The sequence below is a fragment of the Arvicanthis niloticus genome, chromosome 7 (genome assembly GCF_011762505.2).
Source record: "Arvicanthis niloticus isolate mArvNil1 chromosome 7, mArvNil1.pat.X, whole genome shotgun sequence".
Taxonomy (NCBI): Eukaryota; Metazoa; Chordata; class Mammalia; order Rodentia; family Muridae; genus Arvicanthis; species Arvicanthis niloticus.
The window spans coordinates 34,573,820-34,597,456 of NC_047664.1; the positions used below are offsets into that span (position 1 = coordinate 34,573,820).

Here is a 23,637-nt window from a genome sequence, read left to right on the forward strand (position 1 = left end):
TGGCCGTCACCACAATGCTTCCGCCCTCTTCAAACATGGTTGGCAAGCGCTCTCCACACCGCGACTATGGTTATTTTTGCATGTAGGAACTATACTGAGTGCATACCAATCTCCTTTAGGCAGGTGTCGCGGTGGAGGACATCCAGCAGGGCATCAAGGAGCACGATTGGTTACCGCCGGTAGCAACAAGCGCGGACCGGAAGTTCCGCGTCTTCGCTGTCCGGGGGAGCCGTTAGGCGTGCACGCCGGAAGTGGCCAATCAGCCGGTGTGAGGCGGTGCCCACTGTGTTCGCGTCCCTCGGGCAGCAGAGCCATGGAGCCTGGGGCTGCTGAGCTTTATGACCAGGCCCTGCTGGGCATCCTGCAGCACGTGGGCAATGTCCAGGACTTTCTGCGCGTGCTCTTCGGCTTTCTCTATCGCAAGACCGACTTCTACCGCCTGCTGCGCCACCCTTCGGACCGCATGGGCTTCCCGCCCGGGGCCGCACAGGCCCTGGTGTTGCAGGTGAGGTGGGGAGCGGCGGCGAGCCGTTGGGACCCATCAGGTCCCTACCCCAGTTCCACCTCCCGGCTCCAGAGGTGCCCCCGGCTCACATCCTACGTCCGGGAACAGCGTCAGTCCTCATCCCACCCTTCAGGTTTTCTGTTCTCTCTGGAGTGTCAAAGGTGATTTTGTGTAAATGGCCAGGCGTTATCTGAAGCACTGAGCCGGTGTCAGGAGTGCGTTGCTTTGGGAACGAACAGGCTGGGTTTGTGCGGGAGATTCTTAGGTGTTGGAACCTGCCAGCCTGGTTTTGAGGGCCTCTCAGCGCCCTATGGGCACCGCAGAACGGTGCAAGGGGCTTGCTAGTCTGTGTTCAAACCGTGCAGGCTAGAGGGGGAGGACTTTCACAGCGGGAGAAACTGAAGGATTTCAGAATTCCCGGGCTCAGGAGGTGGCAAGAATGACTGGTATGTATTGATTGGTGGGTGTGGCCTCTAGCCGTAGATTTACTAGGTCGGAGGACAATTGAAATGATTAGGAAATTTACATTTGGATTAAAATCTGTATGTCCTAGGTTAAATTTACTGTTTCTTTTTTTTTTTTTTTTTTTTTTTTTTTGAAGCGTTACTAATGACCGACCGTAGTTGTTTGGACACCCTTTTAAAAATTGTTTTGTTTTGAGACAAGGTCTTGCTTTTAACCCTGATTGACTTGGAACTTGCCAGGTAGATCAAGATGTCTTCGAATTTATGGTCCTCCTTCCTGACTCTCCAGCTCTGGGACTGTTGACATTGTTGAGTTAGTAATAAGCAAGCATTTAATGAATATATGTAACAGTCTCAGCTGCGATATAGGCTCTGATGGTATGGATATTTAAATAATGGTCAGACAATAAAGCATAGAAGGTAAATAGCAAGCTCTGCTAGTTCTCTGTGTGGTAGAGCTCTTTGGAAGGGAGTGATAGAAATAGTAGTTATGAAATTGAGACCGTTTTGTAGGAGACTTTTAATGAGATTAAAAGTAGGTTTTGAAGGGAGCGTTAAACTTGGCTGTTAGAATCTGATTCATTAGTACCTATAAAGTTGTTTTTTTTTTTTTTTTTTTTTTTTTTTTTTTTTTTTTTTTTTTTTTTGACAGGGTTTCTCTGTATAGCCTTGGCTGTCCTGGAACTCACTTGGTAGACCAGGCTGGCCTCGAACTCAGAAATCCGCCTGCCGCTGCCTCCCAAGTGCTGGGATTAAAGGCATGTGCCACCACCGCCCAGCTATAAAGTGCTTAATGTCACCTTCTTTGCTGTTTGTTTTCCCCTGCACCAGCCCCAGACAGGGCTTCCCCATGTAGCCCTGAAGTCCTGGAACACTCAGGCCTTAAACTCAGATATCTGCCTGGAATTAAAGGTGTGCACTACCACCACCTGTCTTACCTTCTGAAGTCTTAATCCAGTCTGTGGGCTTATCAGGGGTTATTTTCCTCAGCTTCTCTCAGTGGAAGAAGCCAACGCTTAGAATGTTCTAGTAACTATCAACATAATGGCTGTCAGGTGATCAGTGGGATGCTTTGTTAACTGAGTTTCAGTTTGAGAATGGAAACTGATGAGTTCCTGTAGTAGCTCATCCTTATCAGTGGCCCAAGTGCCATCTGAGTAATTGGAGCATGTGAGAGGTGGCTGGAATGGAGGAGCCTTACCTTACTGTATAATGAAGTCTTGCCACCTGATCTTCATACTCTGAATCTGACGTATCAGTTCAACAAGGTTAGATGACAGAACAAGAACTTCACCCTGTTTCCTTATAGCTGCAACTCAGGACTTGAATTTTCTGATTCCAAGTCTTTCTGCCCTGTCGTTTAGCCACTTCATAATAGGGCGAGAACTTTTGATTTGGTTATTGAAAGGTTTGGAGGAGGAAAGAGTATATATCCCAGTGGCTGGCTGGTATTTAACTTTCTGATGTATAACATCTTATTTTAGCTTTAACACAATTTGAGAGGTTGGTTCTTGTTTGTCTGGTGAACTGATAGAGGCAAGATAGCTGCACTTATCTTGTAACTTTATAAAACAGCTGCCTCTGAAAGGTTAAGATAGGTTAATACAGCTCTCTAGGTTACAGTGTGGTGCCCATGCTATCAGAGGTAGGGAGCTGAGGAGGGGACAGGGAACCAAATATTCCAAGGTTCTAAATCTGGGTGACTGGAACAGTGATGTTTATTAACTTCTTTGTCACTTGGATTTGGGGGGTGGGAAAGTTTTAGACAGGTTGAATTTGAGATCACAGACAGGTTCTGACCTCTGAACTGTTGGAATGGTGGAACTGGATCTTGAAGGAGATGGAGGAACTGGTGAAGTCTGTAGAAGAGCCCAGAGTAGAGGACAGTCACAAAAGGGCATTGGGTTCTACTAAAGCCAAGGGTAGTCTCAAGGACAGGCTTAAGAGTTGCTTGTCCTTGTCCTCCTTCCCCAACCCCAGGGGGTTTTCAACCATCAGCCTTGACCAAGAAATTATTTATCTTCTCAGTTTCTTTCTTTCTTTCTTTCTTTCTTTCTTTCTTTCTTTCTTTTTTTCTTTCTCTCTCTCTCTCTCTCTCTCTCTCTCTCTCTTTCTTTCTTTCTTTCTTTCTTTCTTTCTGAGTTGAGGGGTTGAAGACAAGGTTTCTCTATGTAGCTTTAGCTATCCTGAAACTTGCTTTGTAGGCCAGGCTGGCCTCAAACTCACAGAGGTCTGCCTGCCTCTGCCCCCTGAGTGCCGGCATTAAAAGCATACACCACCACTGCCTGGCTCGGTTTCTATTTTCAAACTATTTTCAAAAAAGTATTTATTGAGTGCCCACCATACACTGATTTGGGCCCTAGGAAGCAGAGGCTTATAAATTGTTGTGCGTTTTGGATTTTTTTTTTTTTTTCTGAGAAAAAATGTAGCCTCTCACCTTGGAGCCTTGACTGGCTTGGAACCTACTATGTGGATCAGTCTGGCCTCATATTCAAAGAGATCTGCCTGCCTCTACTTCCTGAGTGCTGGGATTAAAGGTGTGTGCCACCACATCCAGCCAACCAAGAAACTTTAAAAATATATATATATTTTATACATACATACATACATACATATATATGTATATATATGTGTGTATGTATATTTATATATTAATATATATATTCTTGAATAATATTTTCATTGAGTAGATCATAGTAAGTTCCTTGAGGATTGGCTGCTTTTTTAAAAAACTTTTTTTAATTTACAGAAAGCCTTTCAAGAAGCTTGTAAGGTACACTTAGTATTGGTAAAGGTTTTGTTGTCCTTTCTACTCATTTGCTTCTTTTTCTGTTCCTGATTCAGTGATCCTAAGATTCCTTCCTGTGACTTCCTCTCTCAAAGTGTGCTTGATACCCAGGATCTCTGTGCACAGGCAAAAATGGTTTGGGTATATTTCTGTGGAGCTTGGGAGCTTCCTGCTAGTATTTTGGGGAGTGGACTGCTGGTGTACGTGCTGGTTTGTGTGTGTGTGTGTGTGTGTGTGTGTTTTCTTTTGTTCTGTTTTGTTTTTGTCAACTTAATACAAACCAAGACCAAGAGTTAATCTCAATTGAGGAATTGCCTTCATCAGATTGGCCTGTAGGCAAGTCTGGGGGTCCTTTTCTTGATTAGTGATTGATGTGGGAGGGTTCACCGTGGGCAGTGCCGTCCCTGGGCAGGTTGTTTTGGGTGTATAAGAAAGCACTGTTCCCCTTCTCAGGTCTTAGAGCATGAGTGAAGCTTGTGAGGATTTTGTTCTGTTCATATATTAGGAAATGTTAAGAACAAAAGTAGTTTAGTCAGCCAGTACAGTGATAACTCCTGGAGTCAACGTGAGCAGCACTGCTAAGTGGAACTCTTTGTTATGAGAGTCAGGGGCCACCTGCTTCTCACTTCTCTTGTAACTTGTTGGAAAATCTTAGAGAAGTCAGTTCACCTCTTGTCCTCTGCGATGGCTTAATGAAGGCCATGGACATCTATTCCAGCAAGGACACTGTGACTCTAGGGTGAGTACTGTAAACATAGGGCAGCTGGGGCTCTGGAGTGGCTTGAGAACCAGGTGCTGTAGATGGGCAGGCGGAAGGGATTCAGCATACATGAAGGCTGAGGAGTCTCAGGCCTTGGTTTGGAGCAGCCTAAGTTTACGGGAAAGAGTCTTTGCTGTCTGACTTCTTGTAGTTAAGTTGAAGATTTGAGGTGTTAGAGATAGACACTGTTAGTGATGTGTTTATAAAAAGGTAAAGAGATATGGGATGGTTCTGTGGGTATGGGGGAAGGGGAGGTCTCATCAGGCCCATGCTGAGACATCCCTTCCCGCTCAGGGTCCAGCCACACGATGGTATAGTATAGAATAGAGTTTATTTAGGGCATGGGGAGGGGAGTTAGGAGGGAAGTGGAGAGAGAGAGAGAGAGAGAGAGAGAGAGAGAGAGAGAGAGTTAGAGAGTTGAGAAGTAGAGGCTGGCCATGACCATGTGGAGAGGGGGAAGGGAATGGAGAAGGGGAGAAGGGGAGGAAGAAACAAGAGGCAAGAGATGAGAAAGAGCAAGAGGAGGGGGCAGGCAGCTTCTTTTATAGTGGGTCAGGCTACCTGGCTGTTGCCAGGTAACTGTGGGGGTAGAGTTTAGACAGAATGCTAACAGTTAACATGGATGCTGGAGAGTCAGACCTTTAGGTTACTGGCAGATTAGAAATGGTTCTGGGCTTGTCTGTAGGTGTTTTGTTTTGTCTTTTTTTTTGAAACAGGGTCTGACTGTGTACCCTGGCTGGGCTGGAACTCACTATGTATCAATCACTATACCAGGCTAGCCTGGAACTCTCAGACATCCACCTGCCTCTGCCTCCTGGGTGCTGGATTAAAGGTGTGTACTATCATACCTAGCCTTTGTCTCCAGTTTTACATCTTTTAGGAGTCCATCCATACATCCATCCATTTATTTTGGCTAGATTGATTTTTACTGTTTGTTGTGTCCCGTGTAACCTCTCTGGATCTTGATTTTTCTTCATTTTAGGATGTTGGTGGTGTTTTTCACAGGGTTTTTTGAATTTTAAGACTGTTAGAAGCACATAGCATAGTTAGCACTGTCTTTTGTCTTCCAAGTTGTGCTCAGACATGTTAGTGAATGCTCAGTGTCCTAGCCCTTTGGAGTTGGGTCTGGACCATGTCCCCACTTACTTCTTCAGCCTTTACTACCTGTGCCTAGTGCAGGGGGTCTTGCTCTTTCTTGGTGATACTGCTTCTTGAAGCTCTGGTGGAAACACTCCTTCTTTAAGAACCTGATCCTTCTTCCTCTGTAGATTTCTTTCTCTAGAAATGTTCTCACCAGTCTGACAGGGCATCAAGGCTCCATGGTGCCTCACTTGTATAGAGTTCTATCAGTGTGAGTCTGTATTTGTGTAGTGTTGAAGATAGAACCCACTGACTTGTCACGACTAGCCAAGCTGACCTATGCCCCCAGCCCTTTAGCTGTATGGACCATCCATGATAGTCTTAGCACCTTCATGGATGTGATTATGTCTGGGAAAATGTTAAGGGTGTGTCTACATACCAAAGGAGGACTATCAGACCCCAGTCTTGGGAACTCCTGTGTTAGAAGTCCCAGGTAATAGGGGTAAGTTTGTATCCTTTTGTTGTTTTAGAGTTTTTATTCCTTGCATACTGTAGGCCCAGAGTGGGTGTTTATGGAGTCAAGTACTCACTCCTACATCCCCTCAGCTGTCAGTTGGGAAAGTGGTGGCAAGAGTCTGGTAAGCCTGAGTACATCTTGTGTATTTTCATTTTTTCACTTTTTTTTTTTTTTTTTTTTTTTTTTTTTTTGGTTTTTCCAGACAGGGTTTGTCTGTGTAGCCCTGGCTGTCCTGAAACTCACTCTGTAGACCAGGCTGGCCTCTAACTCAGAAATCCACCTGCCTCTGCCTCCCAAGTGCTGGGATTAAAGGCGTGAGCCTGGCTTCTTTCTTTCTTTCTTTCTTTCTTTCTTTCTTTCTTTCTTTCTTTCTTTCTCTTTTTTCTTTCATCTTATACTTTTTTAACCTGAATTGTTGGCACCTTGAAGAATTCACACCCTGAGTGTGTTCTTCATGTTGCCAGCAAGGTTGGTGAAAGTAATGACAACTGTGGTATCCGCCTTTAATTTCAGCACTGAGGAGGCGGAGGCATACAGATCGATGAGTTCAAGGCCAGCCTTGTCTACAGAGCAAATTCCAGGACATCCAGGGCTACACAAAGAAACCCTGTCTTGCTATAACCCCCACCCCCCACCCACACACACTGCGGGACCGGTGGGTGGGAGCACCGGGAAGTCCTCCACTAGGGCTGCATGAGAAAGTCCGTGGGTTTCCAAAACAGCTTTATTGGCGTGGCGGATGGTAGACGGTCTGGATGTTCACCCCACCCCCCCTAAAACAAAACAAAACAAAACAAAACAAAACAAAACAAAAAAAACTCAGGGCAGACCTCTGGGAAAAGGAAACTGTAATTGGCTATGCCCTCTGGCCTTTAGGTAACTCATTAATATAGAAGTCTTTTGATGCTGAAGCCTGTGGTCACACCTTCTGCCTGTGCTCTTTGGGAAGGGCTGGATCCTATGTGACTGAACAGCACAGGTTAATGGAGATCCACGCCATGTGTTAGGAGCCTGGATTCTGGGAGTGTGGTGGAATAAATGCCTGTCCCTTGCAGGGTCTCCGGGCTACTACTTCTAGCCAGCGCTTCTACCAAAAACCCAAGACCCCTTTTACGGCCCTACACACCACCTCGGTCCCAAAAAAGTAGTGAACAATTAAAGCTGTCTAGTTTTTTGTACTCTAGGTTTGTATGTTAGATTTGACTTATTTTGAGCTTGTTCATTTTGGAACTTCTTGAGGAAGAGCAATTCCTACCAGCTTTTGGTGAAGTCGTAAAGTGTTTCCATTTTGCTTTGGTTTACTGTTATTTAATTTTGTACTTAGAAGATTTTCTTATTTCTGTAGTGATATGGCCTGATAGGGTGCAGAAGAACTTATTGTTGGATTGATGTTTCATTTTTAGGTCTTTAAAACATTTGATCACATGGCCCGCCAGGATGATGAGAAAAGGAAGAAGGAACTGGAAGAGAAAATCAGAAAAAAGGAAGAAGAGGCTAAGGTGGCAGCTGAGAAGGAAGCTGTGCCAGTCCCAGTGCAGGAGGTAGAGATCGATGCTACTGCAGAATCGAGTGGGCCTCAGGAAGTGGAACAGGAGGAGCCCCCAGGCCCACAGGACCCTGAGCACAAAGTGACCCATGGCTTGGAGGAGGCAGAAGCTCCAGGAACAGTTAGCAATGCTGCTGAAGGCCCTAAAGACCCTCCTGTGCTCTCCAGGTAGGACCATCTCTGCAGTGTCCTCCTTTCTCTGCTGTGGTTAAGTTTGCCTATGAGTGGTTTTTGTTTTGTGTGGTTTGTAAAATATCAGTTCTATTTTGGTGGACAGTGGTTAACTACAGAAATTTATTTTCTAGTAGTTCTGGAAACTGGAAACCCCAGATTAAAGTATTGTCTCAGTTGTTTGAAGGCATCTGTCAGTGGCTTGCAGACAGCCATCTTCCTGTCTCCATATGGTCTTCACATTCCTTTGTTCTTGCCTTTGTCTTAGGCTCCTTTTCTGAAGCAGCACTCAAATGCATTAGTGAGCCAGACTGCCTTCCACCCGGTGCTGCAGGGGTCTCCTTTAGGAACTCAGCTTTGAATTTCGTTACCTCAGAGGTTTTCTTTATTTTGTATTTTTATTTATTTATCTTTTTCAAGACAAGGTTTCTCCGTGTAGCCCTGGCTATTCTGGAACTTGCTCTGTAGATTGGGCTGATCCCGAACTCAGATCCGCCTGCCTCTGCCTCCTGTGTGCTTGGATTAAAGACGAGTACCACCAACTGGCTAGGGTTAGTTGATTTTTTTGGGTTTTCTTTTCAATGCTGTAGAATTCAGGTATTCAGAAAAGTTTTCCCATGTTTATATACCTATAATCCCAACACTTAGAGGTAGAGTTAGGAAGATCACTTAAGTTTGAAGCCAGCCTAGTCTATATAAAGAGTGAGAGGCCAGCCTAGGCTACAGAGTGAGACCTGTCTCAAAAACAAAAAATAGCAAGTGCAATGGAACTCGATTTGTCTGTCTGTTCCTAAAGTGATCTTGAAGATCACCAAGGTGGAGATTGTGAGAGTCAGTTTTTTTCTGTCATGTAGGCAAGGCTGTAGTTTCTAGTCACTCAGATACTTGTCCAGTATTACTCTGAAAGAATATGTAGCTATGTGTAGGGTCTGTGGTAGTTGACTACAGACTTCTAAGAAGAGAGGCTGTTCTACATGAGAGGACCTGATCAATCAGTTTCAACTTCCCTGAAGTAGAAGAGATTCTGGGGATGGGACCTGCACTCAGTTCTGGGGAGTTTACAGTGTCCTATGTGGATTTTGGACTGGCATAGACATTCTCCCATAGTTATATTCATTCATCTGTCCATCTCTATATAGCCTTAGCTATCATGCACCTCTCTATGTAGACCAGGCTAGCCTTTGCTTTCCGAGTGCTTGGACTAAAGGTACATGCAATCATGCCTGCTCTCTGTTTATTTTTTTAGTGTGTGGGTGGACTTGTGTCAGGGTGCTTGTGTGGAAATCAAAGGGCAAGTTCTGAGGCTTTGTTCTAACTTCCTGTCATTTGGGCTGCAGGGATTGAACTCAGGTTGTCAGACTACCAGGCTGTCTCACCATCATCCTTCACAGAAATCTTTTCAGTATTTGCTGCTAGTTCTTTTTCTCTTAACTCTTGACAGATACAGATGTTTCATGGTATAATTAATGTTAAGTGAGAGTAATGGTATATACCTTACTGTTGAATGCCAAGGTTGAAAAGAAGAAGAATTGCCCGAGAGAAGCAATGCATTATTAATGATGACTCACAGAGCCAGCAGTAAGGAGTGTTTTAGTTACCTTGTGTGTATGAGTGCATTTGGCAGTCAGAACACAGCCTTGGATGTTGTTCCTCAGGTGCCTTTTTTTTTAAAAAATTAAATTCTGATAGAGTTTCATCCTGGAACTTTGACAAGTTGGCTAGGCTGAAGGGACAGTGACCTTGCAGGGTCCCCCTTATCTGCCTCTCCTGGACTGGGATTACTAACCTCCACTGTACCTGACTGTTTTGGTTTGTTTTGACTTGTGTTTTCGAGGTTAAATTCAGATCTTTCCACTTTTTATTTTTAATTTTTATTTTTTTTTTAAAAGAATAGAGTCTCACTGTGTAGCTCTGGCTGACATGGATTTCACTCTGTAGACCAGGCTGGCCTCATTTACAGACATCCTAAGTGGTAGGATCAAAGTAGCCTAGCTTAGGTTGCATTTTAAAGGCAAGTACTTTACTATTACTGACTGAGCCATTCCCCCAGCCCCTCATTTTTTTTTTCTTAAAAAGAGAGAGTTCATACTTTTTATTTTTAGAAAATGTGTAATCCTATGTACGAACATTCAAAGCAGGCTTGCCCCAGCGGTATTTTTTTTTAATTGGATATTTTATTTGTTTACATTTCAAATGTTATTCCCTTTCCTGGTTTCCCCTCTGCAAATTCCCTTTCCATCCCCCCTTATCCTGCTTCTGTGAGGATGCTCCCTGACCCACTCACCCACTCCTGCCTCACCACCCTAGCATTCCTTTACACTGGGGCACCATCAAACCTTCTTAGGACCAAGGGCCTCCCCTCCCATTGATGCCAGATAAGGCCCCTTCAGCTCCTTCAGTCCTTTCCCTAACTCCTCCATTGGGGTCCCTGTGCTCAGTCCAATGGTTGTCTGTGAGCATCCACATCTGTATTGGTCAGGATCTGGCAGAGCCTCTCAGGAGACCACTGTATCAGGCTCCTGTCAGCATGCATTTCTTGGCATCAGCAATAGTGTCTGGCCAACCCCTCACTTTTATATTTACCTGTTTTAAAAACAGAAATGAAGAATTTTATTTTACCTTTTAAAAAATACATTTTTTAAAAAAAGAAGAAAAAAAAGAAATTTATTATTTGTTTTTAATTTGAGTAATGGACTAGACCTTATTGTAGGGACTCTATTTTAAATTCTTATCGCGCCAGTCAGAATGCTACCATAGCAGTAAGTACAGAGTGAAGATTTGCATGTGTTTCCAAAACCAACATTTTTACTTGCTATTCAGGTTAGACTTCTACTGTCCTTACATTTCTTTCAGTGCTTAGAAATGCAGCCTCTCACCTTTCAGTAGTTGAACCACAAATCAATTACACGTTGAAGCATTAGTTTATAGCTGCAGCTGAGATGAAGTTTCTGCATATCTGAAAATGAAATGTCAAATGCTGTTCTTTTCTTTGTTTCACTTGGAGCTGGATCCCAGAGTTCTTCCTCCAGTTAGCTCTCCATGGTAGATGTGAAGAGTTGTCATTTTGTCAGTTGAATAATTGAAGAAGAATCTTAAGGTGACTGTCTATACTCAAGCACCTCTCCTTTTGAGTACTCTTTTCAAATCAGTTACCCAGGACCTGAGACTTGGAGCATTGATCTCTTTTCTTTTTTTCTTTTTTCCTCCTTTGGTTTTTAGACAGATCTTATAGCCCAGAATGACCTTGAACTCCCGATTCTTTTTCTACCTCTCAAGTGCTGGGATTACAGGTGTGTGCCACCATGCCTGGCTTTGATTCTGCTTTCTTCCTGCACCCCCATGTTTGACTGCTGTTTCTGATGGCCTGTGCTAGAGAATCATTTGCTGCCAGTTCTGTACAGCATTGACAGATGCTCCTCTTCAGTAAAGTCCTTGAGATGCTTAACAAAATTTGGCATAAGTGCTGGGTGAAAGAAAGACAAGATGATAATGTATGTATACTTTGCATATCCATTTTTATTACAAGTTGTTTATTAGTATATATATATAGTATACTGGTTTTTGGAGTTTTGTTGTTTTAGTTTTGTTTTGTTTTGATACAGGTTCTTACTGTATAGTGCTGGCTGGCTTGGAACTTGCTATGTAGACCAGGCTGGTCTCAACTACAAAGTCTATTTGCCTTTGTCTCTCCTTGCTGGGATTAAAGGTGTGCACCACTGTGTGCCTTGTTATTAACCTTCATGTTTTTGTGTGTGTTAAACAACACTTCATCACAGCCAAAATGCTGAGAAGCAGTCATTTTGTGTCTTTGGAACACAATTTACTGAACAGTGCAATGAACTTTTTTGGGATATAGTTATGACTTCTCTCAGGTAGTTTTGTAATTCTTGTAGCCACAGTAGAGACATTTGTGTTAGTCAGGCTGCATGGTGCTTCTTTGTTCCTGTCCTCAGGCCCTGCATCATTGACAGTGCTCTGCCTTAAAGTTTTATGGTAATAGCTTTAAAAATTTACATGTATATGTGTGTTCTTTCCTTCTGTGGTGTGGGTGCTGGGACTGAGCTTAGGTCATCAGGGTTAGTGACAAGTGCCCTACCCAGCTGAGTCATTTTGTGGGCAAATTTCTTTCTTAAGAATTATTTTAACATTTTTGTTACTTTACTTTGGAGACAGGGTCTTGCTGTGTAGCCCACGTTGTTTGTAACCTTGTGTGATCCTCCTGTCTCCACCTTCCCAGTGCTGGAATTGCAGGTGTGTGCACCATGGCTGGCTACAGCATACATTTTACCTATATGTGATGATGTAGAGTTTTCACACAAAGCTACAGCCACAGCATCCTTGGGATGATTAAGGGGTATATTTGAAGGATATTTGCTGTCAGTCTGTTACTGTCTCCCTTACTAATAGGCCGCAGTTGCTTTAAGTCTCATTGTTATTTTAGCCCGCTGTCAGAGGTCTCCCAGTCTGAGCATGGCATGGTGGTGGCACATGCCTTTAATTCCAACTCCAGGAGAGGCTGTGGTGGAAAAATTGCTTGAGCTTGCAAGTTTAAGACCAGTCAGACTTGGCAACACAGTAAAAGTCCACTTAAGGAATGAGGAAAAGAAGAAATAAAGGGAACAGAAGTACCAGGATGCTTGAAACACCCACTTAATTTCCACTTATTTGGGTACAAAAAAAATGTCCTGGTTATGCAAGATTGTAAAGTACATCATAGTTTTATAAGTTTGGGAGTAGATATTGTGTTTACTTTGTCTCAGTGTCTGTGTTGTAGTTGATCAGTAACCAGTGCCTGTGAGCATGACTAGTACTGTGGAAAGAAGGGACATGCAGCTTTCACCATCTCCTGCCAGCTCTGTTTAAGTTGCCTCTTGGCTTCATCCCAGCACTCACAGCCAAGCTATCAGAGCACCTGCAGTTCAGGCTCTCCACCTGTAGGTGTTGCTGCAGGCAGTGGAAAAAGCTATGGCTGAGTCTGGGAATGCAGATGGCTCTTGACAGCTTGTGGCAGTTCTGTTTTTCTTATATAAATCATGAGTAAAACCCTTTATAAAGGAAGGAAAGGGTAAAATGTCATAAGAATATTAATTATTACCCAGCTATGGTGAATGGGGGCCTGGTTTGGGCTCCATAGTGAAACCCTCATCTCCAAAAAGACAAAGACAAAAGAGAAAAACCATAACCAGGTAGACAAAACCAAGATCACCCCCACCCCCAAACTCACAACAAAACAGTCAAAAGGAGTATCAGTTATTACCTGGAAATAGTTACCCTGACTGCTAGGACCAAGTGCCGTTTTATCCCTTGGATGAGTGACCCCATGCTATTGTTGATTTCTCCTGCCTGTCCTGGTAGGTAGAGTGGGACAGTGTGAGGAGAGGGCTTCATGGAACCACATAGTGTATGGCTGCTTCACTTACTTGGATATGGTGCTAAACGAAGCCATCAGTATTAGTATGTTTTTATAGTTTTGGCAGTGTGTACTTTGTGCCTAGGTGTTACAGGGACCTAGGCATTTCCTGGGAAGAGAATTGCATCATTTGGAAGAGGATTCCTGACAGTGTACTATGCCTCGTAGCTGGGATATGCTACATAAGTGCTCCACTGGGCTCTGTTACCAGCATTTTTTATTGTTGTTGTCTCTCCCACCCCCTTTTTCTTTGAAAACAGGGTCTGGCTTCAGATTGACCTCAAATTCACTATTTAGCCAAGTATGGTTTGAATTCCTCTTGCTCTTCTTGCTTTTACCTCCTAGTGGTATAGCCATGTTTACTGTGGCTGGTCCATCTCAGTCTTCTTTCTGAATTGTCATGTTGATGTGCTTCTTGGCTCCTTGCTTCTAAGTCTGTTAAGCCTTATTAGTAACTGCTTGGCCCTCATGACCTGATCATCTCCCGGAGATCCCAGCTACAGTTAGCTGCACCTTGAGGAGTAGGGCTTCAACATAGAAGTTTCAGGAGAACACTGACATTGATCCTGCAGCACTGACACCTTTGATGGCAATTGTGTCATTGATGCTCCTTAGGCAGGCTGTCAGAGCAAGGCCTGTGTCAGAGGCTCTCTGGGTGCAGTCACAATACCTGGGAAATCTGGTCCTTTGGTTTAGCTTTATACAGTTCTCTGTTTGCTGCTTTAGGCTTTTCTCAGGTGTCCATCATAGGCAGTCTCTTGGTAAAATCATGGTGGCATAGTCAGAAGTCACTCATGTAGGTTGTTGTGAGAGTTGAAGAAAGTGAATACTGAAGACCCACTTAGCATGGTTCCTGATAGGGTATCAGTCAGCAGCTAGCTGTTATTACTATTGTGTTTGTCCTAAAAAAGAGAAACTTGTTTTTCTTTTGGATGATACTCATGTGATACTTGGAAAACAGATTAAGTATGTAAACGAAGAAACTCTTACTATTACTCACTAAATTTTTGGGACATTTTCTGTTGTCTTCCCTATGTATGTAAACATATTCATATATTTAAATATGTATATTTGTAAACATTTATGACATACTTTTCTATTTTGTTGAACAGTATATGGAGAATTTCCAGCATTCTCTTTTGAACTTTGAGTTCTTTCTACACACTGATTAGTATGATATGCATGGAGTGACTCTTGTCCTTGGACAAGGGTGGGTGCTGCATAGCATGTGCTCAGAGGGAGCAGGTAGAAATCTGGAGAGCAAGTGGAATGAACACTAGGAGTAGAGGGGTGTTCGCTCGTCAGCTTAGATTCTGCACTCTGTGGAGCTTTCTGCTGTTTCATCTTGCAGACAGACTCACCTTGAAATTGCTGCTTTTTAAAGGAAGCTCAGACAGCAGCCATGAGGGCCTGATTAAATCATAGCCAGGCAGACTTGATTTCTAGAAGGCTCTTGGTAATTTACTCTTGAACTAGGAACCTCTTATCTAGCCTCACTGGCCTAATGCCCCTGCCCAGCTGGCCTTGTACTAGGGATTGCAAGTATAACAAAGTGGGTGGTGGTGTTGCTGCTGCTGTCTTTTGTTTTTTGCGTTTTTAAATTTGGCAGTTCATTTGTTTGTTTGTTTTATATTACACTGAGACATAACAGGCTTTGTTTTTAGGAAACAATAGTTTGTGGTTTTTGATATTGAAGCTGTATCAGAAATTGACCTGCTGTTCTGGCTTGTCATAATTACAGAGGGTCTGGGGTGGAGGTAGTAGCATGGTTGCAGTAGCCAGAAAAAATGTGTTCTTCACACACACATACACACACTTTTTTTCATAAGGCATTTGTTAGGTAAAGAGTTTGTTGTTAGGTTTGAAGTAGAAGTCACAGTGGGCATAAGAGTACAATACTCTGAACAGCCTCACTGTCTGACCTTCTCGCCTGTCTTCTGTTATTTTGAAGCAATCAGCCTCATAATATTTCATGTTTTCGGCCAGTATTTAAACTTTGTTTCCTTATGATGTTGTATGGTTTGTTTGTATCTGACTATAAATAACCCTGCAAACACCAATGTCTCCTAATTGACAGTTTTCCACCCCTTGTCCCAGAACATCCTTGTTAAAAGAAGTCAGTGTGCAAGACCCTGGGTTAATTCCACAGAAGCATTTTTAAGGGAGAGGGGGAGAGGGAGAGAGGGAGAGAGGGAGAGAGGGGGAGAGGGGCAGAGAGAGAGAGAGAGAGAGAGAGAGAGAGAGAGAGGGGCAGAGAGAGAGAGAGAGAGAGAGAGAGAGAGAGAGAGAGAGAGAGAGAGAGAGAGAGAGAGAGAGGAAGAAAAAAAAATCAGGCTGTTAGTTGGGCTTGCCACTGTGAATTTTACTAATTGTTAGTTGTGAGCTGGTTCAGCATGTCCTTTGTCCTATTTCTTGTAAGTCACAGTTGGATTAAGGGTAACATTTTTAAAGTTACAAGGCTATGTAATGGAAATAAATTGTTCTTCCTGGAGACAATTTGTCCATAGTGTATTTTGTAAAATTTATTCGTGTGTGTGTGTGTGTGTGTGTGTGTGTATACTTTGTCTATAATACACAGTACATGTGTATACACAGCACATCTGTGACTGTTGACTTTGCCACATCCCCTAAATATGTTGTGATCACTCAGGCCTGATAAACAGCTGGCACTGACTTGGTGATTTCTGTTGCCAGGCATCCTCTCCTTAGCACACATGTGAGTTTTTATAGTCCTTAAAATTACATGGGGTAGGACTGTCCTCTCCTATTTTGCAGTTCAGAGAAGTGGCTTGTGCTTATGTTGCTGGTGGGGAGGGGCATCTGGGCTTTTCTTTCTCTTGAATGATTGGCCCCAAGGTTCTTCACTACTGTTGAAATTACCCTCACCTGGGATGCAGGAAATTGCTGGGCCCCTTCGCTAGAGGGCTGTCTGAAAGGTCTGGGTGTGGTTTGTATATCTTGTGGATTTTCAGAAGCGTTCCAGTGACTGACACATAGCCAGGGTTTTTCTTCACTGCCCATAGTCTTGACTGTATTCTATATCCTATGGACTTTAGAGTCATTATCTAATGGGTCCCTAGGGCGGGGCATAGGCGTATTTAAGCTGTTTATAGTATGCTGGTGTCACAAATGATGCTGCAGCGAATATGGTTGTGTGTGTTTCTTGGAACATGTGTATGCATATCAATTGGATGAATTCCCAGAACAGGAATTACTGGGTCAGAAGGTTTTTTTAATTTTGATGGATGTTTCTAAATTGGCCCCTGAGAGAGTCTACCCATTTGCTCTCTCACTGCCAGCTTGCCTGAGGGAACCTGATCCCTTTCCAGCTTCTTGGAGTGGCTTAGGCTTAGGTCTGTGCTGCTCTTACCTGCTTTTTAAGTACCATTCACTGCTTTATGTTTTGATTTGTCCTCATGGATGGTTTTCTGTTACTTACAAACCCTAAACTATATATTTCTTCTGTTTGCCATTACCAAGCTATTTACCATACCATGGATTTCTAATACATTTTAACACTTGGTAAGACTCATGTTTAATCATTTTCCCCAGACTTTTCTTTATAGAAATTAATTTTTCTTTATGGAAATATGATTGAATGTGTTATAGGAATAACTTCAGTTCATGTTTTGGGACAGGATGAGTTGATAGCTTTATATTTTTCTTTCAACCTAAGAATAGAGTGTGTCTTTAAGGTTTGTGTGGAATTTTAATGTTTTTGTTTTTTTCCAGTAGAGACTCTGGAAATGAGACTCTTATCTCTTCTTGGCTTCTAATAGTCTTTTACTTAATTTTGTTTGGTTTTGTAGGTATATAGACTGTTTAGTATTTATTACGTTTAGTAGTAAATTATATTTTATTACTATATAATGACTGTCTTTAGTAGTAAATTATATGTATTTTTTTGCACTTAGAATTTTAAATGTAAGTGTATTTTTCTCCCTGTCAAGCTTGTTGCCAGGCAACTGAAAGGATGGAGTTGACAATCACTAAAGCACAGGAAGGGAGGCTTCTGTGGGAGATGGGGGTGGGGAAGCTGTGGCTTTATTGACTTAAGGAATTGAGACTGACCAGACATCTAGGTGGCATTTGAGCTGTGGACACTGGTTTGGAGTTTTGTGAAGAGCAGGGACTATTGCATTTAAAGCATTCGCATTTAGATGCAATGGAGGCTGGCTGTGGCTTGGATGAGTGTCACTGAGGCAGCTTGATGAGGTCTCAGGATTCTCCTAGGAAGGGCCTTTGTCTACCTGTTTGCAGGGGATCCTAGTACTTGACACATAGGTGGCACTTGGTGAACCTGGATTTGGTGATCTGAAGAGAGGGGGTAGGAAGAGAGCTTCAGTGAGGAGAATGAGCCTCTCTGAGCTGGTGTGTTCAAGTCAAGCCTGGAAACATAGGTGACCCCTATGTCATGTAGCAGTGAGGTCAGTTTTGCTGCTAGAGCTAGCTCTCTTTGGTGTTTCCCTAGAATCTCCGTAAGCACCTAAGATCCTATCTAGTCTTTGGTGATTGTTGTTGCCCCTTTTTCCTGAGGTGCTCACTGAGGATCCCATGCTGTCTGCTTTGTGGTAGCCCCAGAGTGTACCTAGGTAGGCTGTTTTCTGTCTTGTGGGTGGTAGATGGATACACTCACAGCTCTCCACATGACTGTCCCTTTATGTGCTGGCTTTGATGTCTTCTTTGGATTCCTTGTGCCCAATCCTCTTATTTTCTTGGTAGAATATTGAAGCAGGAAGTCAGCTGATAGATGTGCAGAGCTGGGGCTGGCCCTGCCACTTTTCTTGTGTGTATGTCTCCATTAACTTTTGTCTCCCTGTTGGCATCTGACTTTCCCACTAAAGGAGAGCATTTTGTCTACCTAGTCACCGCTGATTCTAGCACCTGGCACAAACTTGGCACCGAGTAAACAGTTGAATGAATGGTGATGGGCATTAAATGTCATCTTTACAACGACCGACCTTGGAGTTTTAACACAGCTCACGAATGCTATCAACTAGTAACAATTATTATTTGTTTTTCCTCCATTTTTGCATTTCTTCATAATATATACTGTACTGTCTTCATAGGGCAATTTTGTCTTGAGCCTTGGGGTGTGAGCTCCTCTAGTTTTGCCTTGGTATGATCCTGTTGTCCCTGTTCCTGTCCCTTGTGATTCACAACGCTTGTCAACACTTGTGTGACAGCTTAGAATTGTGCAGACCACATTAGAGGGTTGGGGGCTCTGAGCCCCACTGTGAGAGGATTGGAGTAAGTGACCTGAGGCACCCCTCCTTGCAGATAGAGACTCAGTATGTAGGCTACGCTGACCTGGAATTCATATCCTCCTGTCTCTGTCTCCCAAGTGCTAGGATTAAATGCATGTGTCACTACACCTGGCTGAGTGGCATGATTTTTAACATCTCTTAAGATGAAGAAACTGTTGTGGAAACCGTGCTTTCATGCTTGGGTGAAGATAGCTTCACCTTGAAGAAATCCCCTGAGATTTCCTGGAATAAGTCACCTCAGATGAATGGGCCAAGAATTCTGCAAACTGTGGTACAAGATCAGATTTGGAGCTCATGGAGATCTGGTCCGTTAGACAGTAGCATGGGGTTCTGTAGAGTATGGTGACATGTGTGGCATGTGATTTGTATACTTATGGCCTTTGAATACTACCAGTTTTGTTCTTGGCTAACCAGGGACTAGTATATTATCACCACTATTACTCAGTTTTGTTTAAAAAAAAAAAAAAACCCTTGATTTTTAGATAATTCAACTTTTTAAAAGAATTGTAAAAGTCATACCAAGAATACCCGTATTTCTCAGTATTGGCTTATTCATAGACGTTCAATTTTGCTCCTTCTTTCATTAATGTCCTTTTTGCAGGGGTTGGGAGCAGGGTTTACTCTACTATTGCCATTGTATTTATGACTATGTTTCCCCAGCTCCCACTTTCTTAGGACAGTTTTTAAATTGTTTTTCATGACCTTTAAAGACAACTTATTTTTGCTCCCTTTCCTTCCTTCCTTTTCCATCTTACCTTCTCCTCCTTCCCCTTATTCACTTTCCCTTTTCTCTTCCCTTTCCTGTATGAATCTACCTGTCTTGGTGGAATGTTGCTCATAGTTTCTTCTGATGCTTACTTATGACTATATTCATGATACAAATTTTGGGCAAGAGTGCTTTCGAAAACGTTGTGTTTTTAATCTTATATTAGGAAGCTCACACTGTCCGTCCCATTCCTTTTGATCATTACTGTGATTGTAGGCTGAGGTCAGAGCCATCACATTTTCCTCCTGTCTATGTATGATTTTTTTTTTTTTTTTGTAATTGCTAATATCTTGTGGGGAGATACTTTGGACTAGGTAAATGTTTTGCTTCTCAATATACTTAGAGTTCAGTTATCTTAGCTCGATTATTTTTGCCTAAATCAGTCATTACTATAATGCTTGGTAATATTTATTTATGTGTATGTATGTTTTTTTTTTTTCATGCATGTTTGTGCACTGGTACCTGTGGAGGTCAGAAGAGGGTGTTGGATCCTTTGGACTTAGAGATAGTTGTGAACCACCATATTGGTGCTGGGGAATTGAACCAAGCTCCTCTGCAAGAACAAGTGCTCTTAACCATTAAGTCATCTCACCAGCTCCATTCTACATTTATTAATATACTTACCAAAAGACAAAATTAAAATAAACTTAAAGATCTAATTGGATCATTTGCTATTTTAGAATCAACAATATGTCATAAAAGACCAATGTTTTCTGGAGCGGAGAAGGAAATTGGTTTTATATACAAAATGATTAAGGTTAGCAGAATCCAGGGGAAAGTGGATTGGCTATACCATAGATACCTTTGTAAATGGTTAAAACCAGAAGAGGGGCTTCCCTATCATGTTGATTCTGCTTGACCTGAATTATCTTTTTTTTTTTTTAAATGACCAATTCTAAAATTCCGTTTTGAGGTAGTAGTTACCATTAGTTACTCTATTTTGGTCTGATCTGCTGGTGGCTAGTGTGGGAGCTTAGTTCAAATCAGTTAGCTGTCAATTTTGTGTAACTCTGTAAGAACAAGATTTTCTTTTACATTTGAGATGCGGTTTCTCTATGTAGCCCTGGCTGTCATGGAACTTGTTTTGTTGACCAGGCTGGCCTCCAACTCAAAGGTCTGCCTGTTTCTGCCTCCTGAGTGCCAGATTAAAGCCATGTGACACTGTTACCTAGCTCATTTATTAAATTAAAAAAAAAATTTATATTCAGTAATGCTTGTTACTAATATTTGCTCAAGTAGCTTCTCAGTTGACTTGTTCTTCTGATATGATATACATGTTCAAACAGAGTTTTCCCCAGAACTGGAAGGGTGTTTTTTTTTTTTTGGGTTTTCTTTTGGACATAGTATTTTTTTATTTATTGTATGCTAATTTATGTATTAACTCTAAATAGTGGGTTTCATGTTGACATTTCCACACGTGTAGCGTACACATTGATCATGTTCATCGCCCATTGTCCCTGCTTGTCCAGCCCACTCCTGCTGAGCCCTTCTTCCTCACTAGTCCTCCTGCCTTCACCTCTTTATTCATAATTCTGTTTATTTTCTTATTTTGGTCTCTGTTCTCTGTGTAGCCCTGGCTGTCCTGGAACTCAACTCTGTAGACCAGGCTGGCCTTGAACTCAGAAATCAGCCTGCCTCTGTCTGGGATTAAAGGCGTGTGCCACCACTGCTTGGTTAATTTTATCTTTTTAATTATTTGTATGGATGTGTTCAATGTTGGGGTCAGAGGGTAATTTTGGGGGTTGGCTCTCTCATTGTGGATCCTAGGGATTAAATTGAGACTGTCAAACTTATGCAAGTGCTTTTAACTGAGCCATCTTGCGGCCCTATTTTTTTTTTTTTTTTTTTTAATGGCCCAAGGGAATCACAGTAGAGCTGCTTAAGGAGCACAGGTGAGGGCCTCATAAGTAGCATGAGCACCTTGCTAGCAGGTGACACTGCTACACTGAAGAGCGCCCTTCCCTCTCCCACCAACTGTTGACTCTGTATAAATCCTCAAGGGTAGGTAGGACCTCATGAGCTTTCCTCCTCCATGTGGATGTTATTGGGGTCAGTCTTGTGCAGATAGCCACAGCTGTCTATTCAGGCATGCAGTAGCCATGTTATGCCTGGAAGTCAGCATTCTACATGATTGGGCCCATTTCTTCACCTCGGACTTTTTCTTTTGACTCAGTGTTTCCTGAGGAGTGTAGAAATGTAGCTGAGGACTCAGCTCTTATTCTCACCACTTTAACCAGGGATGGGCTGCTTTCTTGAGGTTAAAAAAGAGAGTTATGTATGTGAGTTTCGTCTGCTTCAAGTGTGTGTATGTATGTGCGTGTGTGTGTGCGTGTGTGTGCATATGTCCCCTAGAACTGGAGTTACAGATGGCTGTTAGCCACCATTTGGGCACTGGGATTGGAGCTGGGTCCTCTAGAAGAGTAGCCAGTGCTCTTAAACCTCCAAGCCACCTCTGCAGCCCATGGCTTTGCATCTTTACATTCAAAAACCATGCATTCATTTATCCCCTCTTGATTCCATCCTCTGTTCCCCTTAGATTATTTTATGGATTGAGAGTGAGTCTGAAGGCCCTACCTTCAGTTGCTAGCTCTCTGGCTTTCAGAGATTGCTGCATCTCAGTGGGCCTTAGTTTTTTGTTTGTTATGTGTGTGTGCATATGGGTGCCACAACATGTGTAGAAGTCAGAGGTCAGCTTTCAGGAATCAGTTCCTTTCTTCTACCACATGGATTCTAGGGATTAAACTGAGAATGTCCTGAACAAGCCCAGCGGTGGCCAGCGCCTTACCTGCAGAACCAGCAGAGGGTCTTGGGCCTCCTTTTTGTCATGTAAACCTAGAGCAACAACACTTAGAGGGTTTAAGGATTTTAAATGAGATAGTATGAGTGAATCCTGGAGTACAGTCACACATTACTTAGCCAGGTAAATTCTGAGAAATGCATAGTTAGGTGATTTAGCTGTGGTACATACATCATGGAGTATGCTTACACAAAGATGGTAGATAAGCCTGCCCATCATGTTACTGTACTGAATACTGCAGGCAGTTGTAACATCATGGTGAATATTTATGTGTTTAAAAATAGAAGGACAGCAAAAAATAGGATGTAAAAAATAAAAATGGTACATGTCTTCTAGGCACTTGCCATGAAGAGGTTGTGGATTGGAAGTTCTGTGTGAGCCAGTGAGTGAGGGGGCGTAAGGGCGTGAGCACGGATGCCTGGTTAAATTGGATACTACTCTAGAGTTCAGCATTGGCTTAGCTATATTGGTTTCTTTCTTCTATAATAAAAGTTAATATGCTTTTTTTGATTTCATAAATTTATTAATTTTTTAAACTTTGACTCATATAATAACACTTGCCTGAAAAAAAACCATGAACACATTGTACTTCGTTTCACTGTACTTTATTCTTCTATTACCTTTTTTTTTCAGACTTAATTCACTTTATTTCTCTTATATAAAGTCTCTTATGTGGTAGCTACAGCTGGAGCCTGGGTCCTCTGAACAGAAGCTCTGGTATGGGTTTCCAAAAGATGATCAGTGAATTCCTGGTAAGGAGACTTGGTGAACACAGTCTCTTTCCAGACACTGGGGGTCAGGTCTAGGAGATGCCATAAAAGGTGGCCTTGGCAAAGTTGCTAGGGTGGCAGTGCAGTTCCTGGCTTATGTGGAGCAGTCATCAGTGCCAGCAGCTCTTCAGGCACCACCCTAGTGGTCTATTACCTTGCACAGAACAATGTAGGGCTTGCCAGTCTTGTTCCCCTGGAATTCTATTCACACAGGGATGGTGGAAAGCTTGGCCAAGATGATGGCCCCTTTGGATGTCAGTGGCTACCTCCTTGGAGCATGTAATACCAAGACCAACATGACCATTTTGTCCCCAATAGCGACAAAAGCCTTGAAACCTGGTCCACTGTCCAGGGCAGGGAAAGCAGGTAGATCTCCTCTAGGGACTTGATCTTCATGTCCTAAACCAGGAGGCCCAGCTTGATGACAGGCATTCATTCTTTGTCTTCAGCTTTACCTCCATGAGCCTCGAAGCCATGGCCTCGACCACAAACCATAAACTGAAGCTCCTAGGACCACTGCTAATCCACCGTGGAAGCTGCGGGAGGCCTCCTGATCCTGAGCCCTGGGCTTCTGGGCCCTCCCGCTGCACTGGCATCAGCTAGCATTTGTGTATCATTATTTGTAAGCTTTTTTTGATATATGTGTTTTTAAATTTGCATTTTTGTGTATGTGTAAAGCTAACACCCACCCACATATACAGGATTAGGATATCAATATTACTGTTCTCCACCTCCATATCTTGTTTTCCTGGAAGGTCTTTGGGTTAGTAACATGCATGGAGCTGTCACCTCCTTT

General features: G+C 42.8%; 1 protein-coding gene across 2 annotated transcripts in view; it reads left to right on the forward strand.

Moving 5' to 3' along the window:
• The first annotated feature begins 231 nt into the window (after positions 1–231).
• Positions 232–23,637, forward strand: part of Nudcd3 (NudC domain containing 3) — an 85,437-nt gene continuing 62,031 nt past the window's right edge. The window contains exons 1-2 of one of the 2 annotated variants that reach the window (XR_013111763.1): positions 232–505; positions 7,518–7,828. Coding sequence is in view for 1 of the 2 variants with exons in the window: in XM_034508679.3 (XP_034364570.1) it covers positions 314–505; positions 7,518–7,828 (503 nt within the window). In the remaining variant the exon portion in view is untranslated. The remainder of the gene's footprint in view (positions 506–7,517; positions 7,829–23,637) is intronic. The other variant, XM_034508679.3, reaches the window with a different exon arrangement.